At 51.5% G+C, this 12,077-nt stretch overlaps 1 protein-coding gene across 3 annotated transcripts; it reads left to right on the top strand.

The window, feature by feature from the left end:
- Window positions 1–894: 894 nt before the first annotated feature.
- On the top strand, window positions 895–11,129 carry LOC126493579 (keratin, type II cytoskeletal 78-like). Of its 3 annotated transcripts, none has more exons than XM_050130591.1 (10): window positions 895–4,380; window positions 4,755–4,969; window positions 6,087–6,147; window positions 6,530–6,625; window positions 7,306–7,470; window positions 7,807–7,932; window positions 9,539–9,759; window positions 9,963–9,997; window positions 10,079–10,450; window positions 10,583–11,129. In XM_050130591.1, exons 1-10 carry the CDS (start codon window positions 4,015–4,017, stop codon window positions 10,975–10,977), a joined length of 2,052 nt encoding a protein of 683 aa, XP_049986548.1. In that variant the 5' UTR covers window positions 895–4,014; the 3' UTR covers window positions 10,978–11,129. The 3 variants fall into 3 exon arrangements, with proteins under 3 accessions (XP_049986548.1, XP_049986547.1, XP_049986549.1); XM_050130592.1 differs by having other exon boundaries at window positions 1,429–3,832; window positions 4,306–4,380; window positions 10,079–11,127; XM_050130590.1 differs by having other exon boundaries at window positions 1,426–4,380; window positions 10,079–11,127.
- Window positions 11,130–12,077: the final 948 nt, after the last annotated feature.

Here is a 12,077-nt window from a genome sequence, read left to right as displayed (position 1 = left end):
CCTATGGCTTCTCCAGCCTTAGGTATCTGGCTCGGTTTACAGTACTAGGAACACATTCCCTTCTGTTGAGTGGACCTTAAGTCCAGCTAGACAGCTGTTGGTCACCCCGAGAACAGAGCACCACTATTGCGTCATTGTGGGGATCTTTTGTGTGGACAGAGGCTTTACAGAGGGTAGGGCTGTTGATTGCTCTTCTCCCTTGGTAGCATGCATAGTGCCTTCTGTCACTAGGAGAGCCAGTCCCCAGGGAGAGGCTTCCAGGAAGTTCCAGCTTGGTTCCTTCAAGCCCTGTGTCCTAAGCGTGTGATGTCTTCATCAATAAGGCCTTACCTTATTTATTGCCTTCTGGGAGGCAGCAAAGGATAAAGACAATGACCTACATTGTTTTGAGGGTCTCTTAGACCACCTTTGACCCAAAAACTCAAAGGGAGGTCCCCATGCCTGGCACCATTTTCTTTCTTCTAGATAGTCTGTGGCTCTTGGGAAGAGCATTATCGCTCCAAGTGACACAGCTTCATTTAAATTATTTATATATGTACACAATGCACTTATATATTATATACATGCTGTAATTATTTATATACGTATACACATACACTTATACATTATAATTATGTGTTATAATTTTATATTTGTATAACATACACTTATATATTATATATGTGCTATAATTATTTATATACATATACACATACACGTATACATTATATATGTGTTGTAATTTTATATTTGTATAACATACACTTACATATTATATATGTGTTGTAATTATTTATATGTAAACACATGCACTTATACATTATATATGTGTTGTGATTTTATTTATGTATAACACACATATATTTTATATGTATTGTAATTATTTATATATGTATACACATGCACTTATACGTTATACATGTGTTGTTAAGTAAACTTACAATAGTGTTTCCTTATGCTTTTCAAATCCTTCTTGGTGTTTTCTATCGCTCTTCTCTATTCCCTCTCCCAGATAAAGTCCCCACCCCGTTTTCCCCTCTTCTCACTTTACAGAGCCCGTGTTCTGCTCAACCCTCTTCACAATCCTCCCCAGCGAGGACCCTTTCTTCTCTCCAGGTTTCTGCAGTGATTCCAGGTTACACACATCTAAAGACTCAGAGCTAGATCCACAAATAAGAGAAAATGTGGCGTTTGTCTTCTTGGATCTGGGTTACCTCAGTTAGTAGAAAAGGCCCTAGTTCCATCTGGGACAGTTCAAAATTTCCTTCACAGCTGAGTAGTATTCCAGCGTGCACGCACCCCAGGCTCGCCAGCATTCATTGTCTTGGTCTTAGCCATTCTTACTGGGGTGATGTGAAATCTCAAAGTATTTTTTCACATCTTATTTATTTATCTGTTTGTGCGTGTGTGTGTGCGTGTGTGTGTGTGTGTGCCCAGCATGCATGTATGGAGGTGTGTGTGTGTGTGTGTGTCCAGCATGCATGTGTGGAGATAGAGGACACCTGTGTGAATTAGTGTTCCCTTGTTACCATGTGGTTCTCAGCAACTGAACTCAGGCTGTAGGGCTTGGCAGCAAGTGCCTCTATCTGCTAAGCTATCTCATCAGACTCTCAAAGAGTTTTAATTTGCATTTCCCTAATTGTTAAGCACTTTGAGATTTTTTTAAACCTTTTTAAACTTTTCTTTTTTTCTTATTTTTTATTACTTTATAAACCAATCAAAATTCCCACTTCCTTCCCTCCTCCCACTTGCCTCCTGCTCCCCCACATACCCTCCCCGTCATCCCCCTTCAGTCCTAAGAGAGGGCAAGGTACCCTGTCCTGTGGGAAGCCCAAGGCCTTTCCGCTCCATCCAGGCTTAGGAAGGTATGCATCCAAGGAGAATAGGATCCCACAAAGCCAGTACATGCAGTAGAGACAAATCCCAGTGCCCTTATCACTGGCCCCTCAGTCTGCCCCAACTGTCAACCACACTCAGAGGGTCCAGTTTGAGTGAGCTCCCATTAGCTCAGGCACACTGTCTCGGTGGGTGAACCAACCCCTCATTGTCCTGACTTCCTTGCTCATATTCTCCCTTCTTCCGCTCTTCAACTGGACCTTGGGAGCTCAGTCCAGTGCTCCCATGTGGGTCTCTGTCCCTTTAATCTTTTCTTTTAAGAACTCTCTGTTCAGAACCATAGCCCATTTTTAAAAAATGGGGGTCATTTGTTTTCACAGCTTTGTATTTGTGTTCTTTATCTTTTATAGTCTGGGTATCAACCCTCTATTTGACACACGGCTGACAAAGATGGCTTCACTCTGTGAACGTCCTCTTAGTTGATTCTTTCCTTTGCTGTACAGAAACTTTTCAGTTTTATGAGCTCATATTTGCCAGTTGTTAATTCCTGAACGGATGGCGCCTTATTTAGGAACTCCTTTTCTATACCTACGCCTTGTGGGGTGTGGCTTATGTTCTCTCCCAGCCGCCGAGCAGTTCAGGTTAAAACACCGAGGTCTTTGGTCTACTTGGAGTTGACGTTTAAGGAGGTTGATAGATACGGGTCTTATTTTACGCTTCTACATGTGGGCGAAACTTCCTTTCACAGTGTCTCTGACAGTGGTGAGCAGATTTTGGAGCTGAGTTCTCAGTGGGAGCTGAGTAGATTCCAGCTCTTTCTGACTCCAGGCAGCTTGGTGTGTGCTCCCTTCCCATGGTACAAGCGGCTTTCTCTGGAGTCTTTTCTTTCCTCTTCTCTGGCTTCCCTGGCTCCTCACACCTTGGATTTCTTTATTACTCTTGCCTCCTCAAAGGCTTCTTCATGTCCCTTGAGGTGCTGCCAATGGTCCAGAGAAGGAGGAAGGGGCTTGTCCCCCTCCTGGAGGGAGTGGGAGCTTGGCCGGGTGGAGTCCCTGCGGGGCTGTGCGAACTGTCAAGGATGGTTTCCTCATAGCACCTCTCAAGCGTTTGGTATGTTGTGTTTCTGTTCATTCTTGTTTGGAGCTGCATCCTCAAAGACCCCAAATATCCCACTCTCAGAATTCACCAAGTGCTGGGAGAGGAAGAAGAACAAGGCCATTGTTGTTCCACCAAAGAAAGACCTAGGAATCAGAATGAGAGAATCGGCAGTCCCCAGGCAGCAGCTGGATCATCTACAGGATTCTTTCCTCCTGGGGACCTCACACTGGAGGTTGGACCATAATATTAGGCAGAGATTAGGTGTTCCTCCACCTGCTAGAGCAGGGACAGAATCCACCCTGGGAGAATCCCAGGCCCCTGTTTCTGCTCCCAGCCTCTCAGTCACAGCTTCAAGATGGTCACTTTATTTGTAGTGGGCTGCCTCTCATTTAGCTACTGGAAGGGTCTGGGGTAGCGTGCTGGGAGAGGTAGGATCACAGGATTGATGGCTGTTCTAAAGATCCTGGCTAAAGATACCTGCTTGGTGTGGAGCAGGTTCTGTCTCACATCTCCTGGATGATTGCTGGGTTGGGTCAAAGGAGGGACTGGGTGCCCTGCTTTCCGGTGCCATTTCTACATTGTGGCGTGTCTTTGCTGCACCACCTCTGCCAGCCTCCTGGCTGCTCAGGAACTGTGCTGTGTCTGTGAGGTTGGAGCTCCCTTTGGGAGCTGCATTCTCCCTTGTTCTGCACCTGCACGGTGTGTGGGTACCTCCGCTGCTTCCTATGCCTCCCTCTCCTCTGAATACGTGCTCTCTTCTCTCTCCTTCTCCAGGAAGCCTTCCTTGAATACCCCCAGTGATGTCAACCGTTACTTAGAGCCATGGCTCATGTCTCTAGATGCTTCCTTGTCTTTGGCTTCTAGGGCAGGGTCTGACCTCCTACCTCAGGCACGCACGTGCCATGCGCTTATTTCCCAGGTGTGTCAGAGCAGATCAGCGCAGTAAGTGGCGGAACAGTCAGACTGAGAGCATCTTGCTCTCCGAGGCCCAGCCCAGGGACGGGAGGGGATAAAAGTCTCGTGCCAGGGCCCCAGGGCAGAAGCACACACACTGTGACCATCTCCAGTCTGTCTGAAGCTGCGGGCCTACCTGTCTCTGCCATGTCTCTCTCCCCGTGCCGAGCCCAGAGGGGCTTCAGTGCTCGCTCAGCGTGTTCTACTTTTTCAGGGGCTCGAGGCAGGGCTGGCTTCAGCAGCAGGAGCCTTAGCTCCTCTAGGAGATGCAGAGGAAGCTCTGGTGGGAGGGCCTGGGGGGCAGAGGCCAGGCAAGGGGTACGGTTTGTCCAGAGGAGTGGAGGGTCTGGTCTTTCCCAGTGCCCTCCAGGGGGCATCCAAGCGGTGACCGTCAACCAGAGTCTGCTGACCCCACTGAAGATTCAGGTTGACCCCCAGTTCCAGGTGGTGAAGACGCAGGAGACTCAAGAGATCAGAACCCTCAACAACCAGTTTGCTTCCTTCATTGACAAGGTGAGGGAAACTCAGCCTCTGTTTCTGGACTTCCAACAGTCACTCCAGACAAGATGACCTAGAATAAGGTGCTCTGGCTCTTTCTGCCTTGCTTCGATGGCAAGGAAGTCCTCCTAGGGTCTAACTAGTGGCTTTCTGGTCTGCTGGGGCTCTGCTAGCCCATGGCTGGACCCAGGGACAGAGAACAGCTGGGTAGTGGTGAGAAATCTCATCCCATCCTATCATGGATGTGCTCAGGACCTGTGGGAGGCTTGAGGCTCCTCGGCACAGGCAGGGATGGAGGGGAAGAGTAAGGGACCCACGAGAGGGTCTTTGAAGCGTCCCTCTCCAGAGGCTGTGCCTGGGGAGTCTCAGAACCCTGTGTCTGGTTGCAGGTGCGCTTCCTGGAGCAGCAGAACAAGGTCTTGGAGACCAAATGGGAGCTGCTGCAGCAGCTGCAGGGGAGCCACAGCCCTCAGGGCCTGGAGCACATCTTTGAAGCCTGCCTGGCCCGGCTCAGGCAGCAGCTGGAGGAGCTGCAGAGAGAGCGAGGGGCTCTAGATTCTGAACTGAAGACCTACCAGGATCAGGAGGAAGAGTTCAAGTCCAAGTAGGCAACAGGGTTCTTATGTGGAATCTAGGGGGTGGTGTGTGAGCGCTCTGCCCACCCGAGGGTCTCCTGCGTGTCCAGCACCCAGGGCTGCTCAACAGACCTCCGTTCCATCGTTGAATGCCCTTTTCCTGCCACTAGGCTCACCTGTAATATGTAGAGGACACCCCCTTCAGTCCCCCAGGCTTAGAGAGGCCTGGAAGAAATATTGAGGTCTCTTTTCAGAGGGCTGAGGCCTAGACTCAAGGGCCCATGTGTCTGGTCAGGACAACACCTTGCTGTCTTTCTCAGGAAATTCCTGTTTAGCAGGCTGTGGGGCTGACGTGACTCAGATGTCCTCTGGTCTTGGGTGGGGGCAGTCAGTTTAGTGCACCCATCCCCAGGCCCGTGTTGTGATTTACGGCTGCACTGTGGTGCTAGGCTCTCTACCTAAGCAGCCTGGTAGTGCAGGCAGCCCTGGGCTGAGGGGTGGTGAGGGCTGGGGAGCGCCTCCTACGTCTCCTAGTCTCCCAGTCTTGGCTTCTACTGTTGCAGTCTGGGAAAAGGTCATTTCCCTTTGTGGTCTCCAGGGCCTCTGGGAAAGGAACAGGTGGGGTAGGGAGAGAGGCACCCAAGGGTTTCAGGTCTGAGTGGAGAATCTTGTCCCCCACTTTCCCATGAAACCCATGTAACCTGCTCAGAGGCATCTGAGCACTTGGAAAGCCATCAAGACACGTGACCTACTGTTCTGTGGGATGTTGGCTGACGCAGGGGTATAGCTAGGGTGTGACAAACCCCTGCAGGGAAATGGGAAAAGGGTCAGTGGGGCACCTGACTTGGGGCCTCTGAAGTGACAAGGACACTCAGGGAGGTATGGGGGTGCAGAGTGCAGGGTGGACTGTAGGTAGGAAGTGTGGGGGTGCAGAGTGCAGGGTGGGCTGTAGGCAGGAGGTATGGGGTACAGAGTGCAGGGTGCGCGTTAGGCAGGAGGTATGGGGTGCAGAGTGCAGGGTGGGCTGTAGGCAGGAGGTATGGGGTACGGAGTGCAGGGTGGGCTGTAGGCAGGAGATATGGGGTGCAAAGTGCAGGGTGGGCTGTAGCTCTGACCTGGTTTTTGACTGTCATTTTCCATTTACAGGTATGACCAGGAAGCTCACAAGCACGCCTCAGTGCAGAATGACTTTGTGGTCCTTAAGAAGGTGGGAGAGGCTCAAATGCACCGCCCAGAAAGCCCCCACCAAGCCCTGAAGCTGGTCCTAGGCTGGCAGGGTCTAATGTGGAGATACTGACTGAGGACAGGTCGTGACTCTGCATGCAGTCACCCTCTGCCGGAATGGAGCATTTCTCTAGACACAGGCACTTAAAGACAGATCCGAATGAGATGCTGTTTGCTGGGCGCTGGGCTTGCTGTGAAGGCAGGGGAGGAAGAGCAGACAGCACAATAGGGTGGGGTCAAGCAGGAACTGTGTCCCTCAGATAGTGCAGAGCAGGGCCGAGTGGGGAGAAGAAGGGGGCTCGGACAGTGGCACGGGTGTCCGAGAGGAAGTGTGAGGTTCATGGTTTCTGTCTTGCTGTCCTCAGGATGTGGATGAGGTTTTCCAGAGCAAGATGGATTTGGAAGGCAAGCTGGAGTCTCTGAGAGAATACATCTGCTTCTTGACACGTCTGTATGAAGAAGTAAGGACCTGTGATGGACAGGGAGAAATGGCTGGAGGGACAGGCTCCCTGTGGCCATGGGGGGAGCCACTAGGGGGGAAGTCTCCTAGGATAGCTTTCGTTCGTGGTCGTTCATCATTTGACCACCAGCTACTAAGCACCAGTGTGAGATTCACCAACGAATAACCAGTCAAAGCCCTTGTGGTAGCTTCTATTAGGAGTCAGACAGAGCACCGGTCTTAGTAAATGCAAATTCCACTCCGTTAGATGGTGCCGGGTGCTACAGAGAGCTGGGAGAAGGTTGGGAACGTGGGTAGGTGGCGATTGCAAGTGAGCCTTGTGTAAAAGGTAAAACAGGCTGAAAAGTGAAGGGTGGAAGGCACTCCTCAGGCAGGAAGTTTCTGGGACTCTGGGCAGAGAAAGTGTGAGGTGACCAGTGTGGCTGCGGCAGGAGGATTGTATGGAGGAAGGTAGGGTAGGAGTGAGAGGGGGTGACAGGGATAGGTGATTTGGGGCCTCATGGGTAATTTTCCTTTACTGTCCACACTGCGAGTCACTGGAGACCACCTCAGTGGTCCTTACTCAGCAAATTTGTCCTACCACTGGGCGATGGGCAAGTACATGGACATTCAGACATCTTTCTCCTCTTGGGACAGGACAGGGAGGCAGGGTGGGAGTCACTGAGTTGATTTCTCCTACAGGAACTGAGACAGCTGCAGACTCAGGCAGATGACATGTCTGTGGTGCTGTCCATGGATAACAACCGTTGCTTTGACTTCAGTGACATCATTGCCGAGGTCCGTGCCCAGTATGAGGAGATCACGCGGACGAGCAAGGCTGAGGCAGAGGCTGTGTTCCAGACCAAGGTGCTGTGGCCCGAAGAGCAGGCTGAGAGGCTGGCTGGGTGGTCACACTCGCATCCCAGGGAGGTCCTATTGGGGCAGCTCCAATGACATCCTTCAGGTTCAGAGCTCAGAGGGTTTGGCGGTGTCCACAGATCAGGAGGGGACAGTGGCAATAAAGTAGGAGATAGCTTGGACATCAACAGGCAAGTCTGCTGTGAGCTTTGCAATGTAGTTGGTCCACACTGGGAAAATGTAGACATCAGGAGACATCTCAGGGTGGGAAGATGGGCAGGTCCCTGATTCTGGAGTGAGAGTTAGCCGTCGACTCAACCAATGGTGTTACCTTTGTGCACTCAGTACCAGGAACTTCAGGCATCAGCCCAGCTTCAAGGGGACAACATAAAGGAAGCCCGGATGCAGATTTCCCAGCTTCGGCAGGCAGTGCAGAGGCTGCAGAGTCAGATTGCGAGCCTCAAGAAGCAGGTAGGCTCTCCTTGTCTTCTGTGGCATCCAACTTCTGCTTGGTGCCTCCGTCCTCCACTGCGCGTTGTTTCCTTCCCAGGCGGGCTTGTAGGAGGATGTGTAACTGGCTGGGACTCAGAGACAGATCTTCAGGTCACCTCTGAATTGACTTTGCCAGTTCCCTGTGAACGCCAGCCTGCACGCTGGCTTTTACTTACAGTCTCCGTTCAGGTGGATGTCTTGCTTCTGCCTCCTTGGAGAGAGGGTCCGTTTAACTCTTGCTTCATGTCCTCTTTTGACTTCCTCTGCAAGCAAACAGGAACTTAAGGTCAAACACTGACTTCTTTGGTTTCCCTTTGGGAAAAGTATGTGAGAGAGAAGAGCAAGAAAGGGAGATGGGCCTATGGGTGGAGCCTTCTCAGGAGATCTCACAGAAGGTCGAGGAGATCTGAGGTGCCCCGTTCTCCCAGGTGGGAAGGGCGATGACTTACTAGCTATCACTGTTCCTCGCTGTTCCTCATTCCTCATGTTCCTCAAAGCCAGATTTGAGACCCATAGCGGGTGATAAGCGTAGAGTACATACGTCAGAATATATATGTAGGGGCACTTGCTGCTGTTATGTGGGTGGGGATATCTGAACTTCCATCCCATCCTAATGATTGCACAGCAAGTCCTCCTAACCAGCATCATCTCTACAACCTCCCCCAAATATGCATTTTATTTAAAATTAATTTTATTTGTATGGGTATTTTGCCTGCAATAAGTCTGCATATCATGTGTGTGCCTGGTAGCCATGGAGCTCAGAAGAGGGTGTCTAATCCCCCGGAACTAGAGTTACAGATAGTGTGGGCCACCATGTGGGTGCTGGGAATTGAACCCAGGTCCTCTGGAAGAGCAGTCAGAGCTCTTATCCACTGAGCCATCTCTTCCCTCTCTGCTTCTTTATTCATCTATTTACTCTTATTTTATGTTATTTGAAGCTTTGTTTGCATGTACATCAGTACACCTGTTTTTCAAGTAAACAGCCCCGAGGACCACAGCCTCTCACCTGTGCTTTCCCTGGGAGAGTCCTCTCCGTTTTCTGCACAGGTCCACGAGACAGACCTTTTCATACTGACTCAGACTGCTGGGTCCCTACTCAGCCACCCATCTCCTTTCTGAGACATGGACAAACGGTCTTGTTCCTGGTCTGGGGTATTTGTGTGAGGACAGAGCAGTGACAACCTCGGGAGGATTTCTTCCGTTCTGCATCTGAGGCAATGCTGAGTCTCCTACACACCTCTGCTTCAGTGTGCAGTGACACAAATTAAGGACTCAAATTAAGTACCATGGGCTGTCATGAGATGCTTAACTGAATTGAAGACCCTGCTTCCAAAGATCATGTTTTGAGGTTCTGGGTGAACACAAAGATTTTGGGGGACCCCAGTGAACCCTCTGCCAAGGCAAAAAAGCCTTTAGGCAATATTTTCCTTTAGTGTGCAAGGGGCTGGGCATCGGGTGGTCATGCATAATTCTGAGCTCATGAAATTAGGGTCTATCTGGGTCTTCAAATTATACCCACGGTGGTTGTTTTAAGAGGCCCTGCCAGATGTCCCGTCACTTCCTCCCTCTCTCTACCCGCTTCCAGAATGACAGTCTGCAGTCGGCCTTTGCTGATGCTGAGCAGCAGGGGGAGATGACTCTGAGGGATGCCAAGGCCAAGCTGGATGAACTGGAGGATGCTCTAAGAATGGCCAAGCAGGACATGGCCCAAATGCTGCGCGAATACCAGGAACTGATGGGCACAAAGTTGTCCTTGGATGTGGAGATTGCCACGTATCGAAGGCTGCTGGAGAGTGAGGAATGCAGGTGGGGATCTGGAGGGACCTGGGGATGGAACTGTGCTGGGGGAGAATGGCCAGTGCAGGCCTTCTTTGCTAGAGGGCATTCTGTGAGATTTCCTTACCCTAGAAGTCACAAATGGCAACCACTTCCTTGGGAGGGATTTTATATTGGGGATTGCTTTCTTTACAGCCTTTCTTAGAGCTGTCCCCCTGTCTTTCTTCCCTCAGGATGTCAAAGGAGTACATCAGCCAGGTCACTGTCTGTGAGTATGAGGGGACTTGGAGAGTAGGGTTACATTGGGGTGCTGAGGACCCTGCTGTGACCCTAGTGCATTTCTTGGCAGCCACGGCAGAAGGCAGTGTTGTCCCTGGAGGAGTTGGTGGAGGCCAAGTGGTCATACCTGGAAGAACTGGAGGAGGCCAAATGATTGTGCCTGGAAGAACTGGAGGAGGCCAAGTTGTAATACCTGGGGGAGATCGTAGAGGCCAAATGGTTGTGCCTGGAAGAGTTGATGGAGGCCAAATGGTTGTGCCTGGAAGAGTTGATGGAGGCCAAATGGTTGTGCCTGGAGGAGATCATAGAGGCCAAATGGTTGTGCCTGGAGGAGATCATAGAGGCCAAATGGTTGTGCCTGGAGGAGATTGTAGAGACCAGATGGTCATGCCTGGAGGAGATTGTAGAGACCAGATGGTCATGCCTGGGGGAGATCGTAGAGGCCAAATGGTTGTGCCTGGAGGAAATGGAGGAGGCCAAATGGTTGTGCCTGGAGGAACTGGAGGAGGCCAAATGGTTGTGCCTGGAGAAGATTGTAGAGACCAAATGGTCATGCCTGGGGGAGATCGTAGAGACCAGATGGTCATGCCTGGGGGAGATCGTAGAGACCAGATGGTCATGCCTGGGGGAGATCGTAGAGACCAGATGGTCGTGCCTGGGGGAGATTGTAGAGGCCAGATGGTCATGCCTGGGGGAGATCGTAGAGGCCAAATGGTTGTGCCTGGGGGAGTTGGTGATGATCAAGTGGGCACTTGTGACCTCAGAGGCTGGAAAGGCAGCTTTGGGTCTGGAGGCTGCTCTAGTATCGTAACTGGGGGCTTTGCTATTCCCCATGGATCTGGGCGCAGTCCCAGTGTGGGTTCCTGCTCTGTGTCAGGCTCTGGTTTCAGTTCTGGCTCTGGCTCCTGCTGCCGCACCATCCTGAAGAAGACAGTGGAGTCAAGCCGGAAGACATCTGTCATTTACTGAAAGACCAGGCAGTCACATCCCTTCTGAGCCTAGCAGCCCTGTTTCCATTCTGCCCCCATGTCCAGCGTCCACAGCCCAAGGCAGCCCACTGGTTACTGGAGAAAGTCAATAAAGTCTGCCTGCCTGCTGGTCCAGTGCTCAGCAGGCAGGCACTGCTCTGCATACTCATTTGAATCTCATTTGTGTGCGCGTGTGTGTGTGTGTGTGTGTGTGTGTGTGTGTGCGCGTGTGTGTGCATGCATGTGTGTGTGCGTGTGCGAGCGCGCGCGCGTGTGTGCGTGTGCGTGCGTGTATGTGTGTGCGTGTGTGCAGCCCATGTGGTGCACAGGCTAAGTCCTTCAGCCAGCAGCTGTTTTCACTCCCTTCTCCATGGTCTTCAGGCTGGCCTGGAAGACTATTTGGCCAGTCTTTAGCTGGTTCAAGCACCCTTCAAGTGGGAGGGAGGGTCTGAAGGTCTCTAACTGGAGGCTGGAGACTGGAACCCAGGAGTGCAGCTTGGTTCCTTCCTCTGCCCTCTTTCTGCACCTTCTTCAGCTGTTCTGGGCAGGGTTACAGCATCCAGTTCCCCTGTCGCCTTCCCTTCTGCACAGTCTATGCTCAGAGCCACGTCGGTGCTGTGCACCAACACTGGGGCTCTTCTGACAAGCACTGTGTACCACATCTCTCCCACCCTGTCCACGTCTACCACCTCCAACAAGTCCCTCCCGCTCACGAGCCTGAGCTTCCTTTCAGACCAAGGACTGGCCTCCTGTCACTAGTTCGGATCCCCTAGTGGGTTTGTGGGAGGCTGCTTTTTGTCCTCTCCCCATTTCCAGTGCACAGTTCGGTGTTCCCCAGGGCAGCAAGCCAGGTTCCTGCTACCCTTCCCTCACTGCTGCAGGGCCTTGACCTGGCCTTGGCACTCCTGACTGGAAACACCCCAGCAGGTGCCGAGTTCAGTTAAGATGCTCAGTAACAGCCTTGAAATGAGTTCCAAAGGCAGAGGCCGAGGTTTCCCATGGCGAGTGTAGCTCCTGCGCCATTCCTTTACCAGCAATTCAACTCTGCCCCCAGCAAAACAAAACAGAGCGACAAAATGGAACCTGTGCATTTCTCACCCC

The sequence above is a fragment of the Alexandromys fortis genome, unplaced genomic scaffold (assembly GCF_014885135.2).
Source record: "Alexandromys fortis isolate MF-2015 unplaced genomic scaffold, M_Fortis_MF-2015_v1.1 scaffold_348, whole genome shotgun sequence".
Lineage (NCBI taxonomy): Eukaryota > Metazoa > Chordata > Mammalia > Rodentia > Cricetidae > Alexandromys > Alexandromys fortis.
Note: the sequence above shows the minus strand (reverse complement) of the source record. Positions and strands in the feature narration are given on the sequence as shown.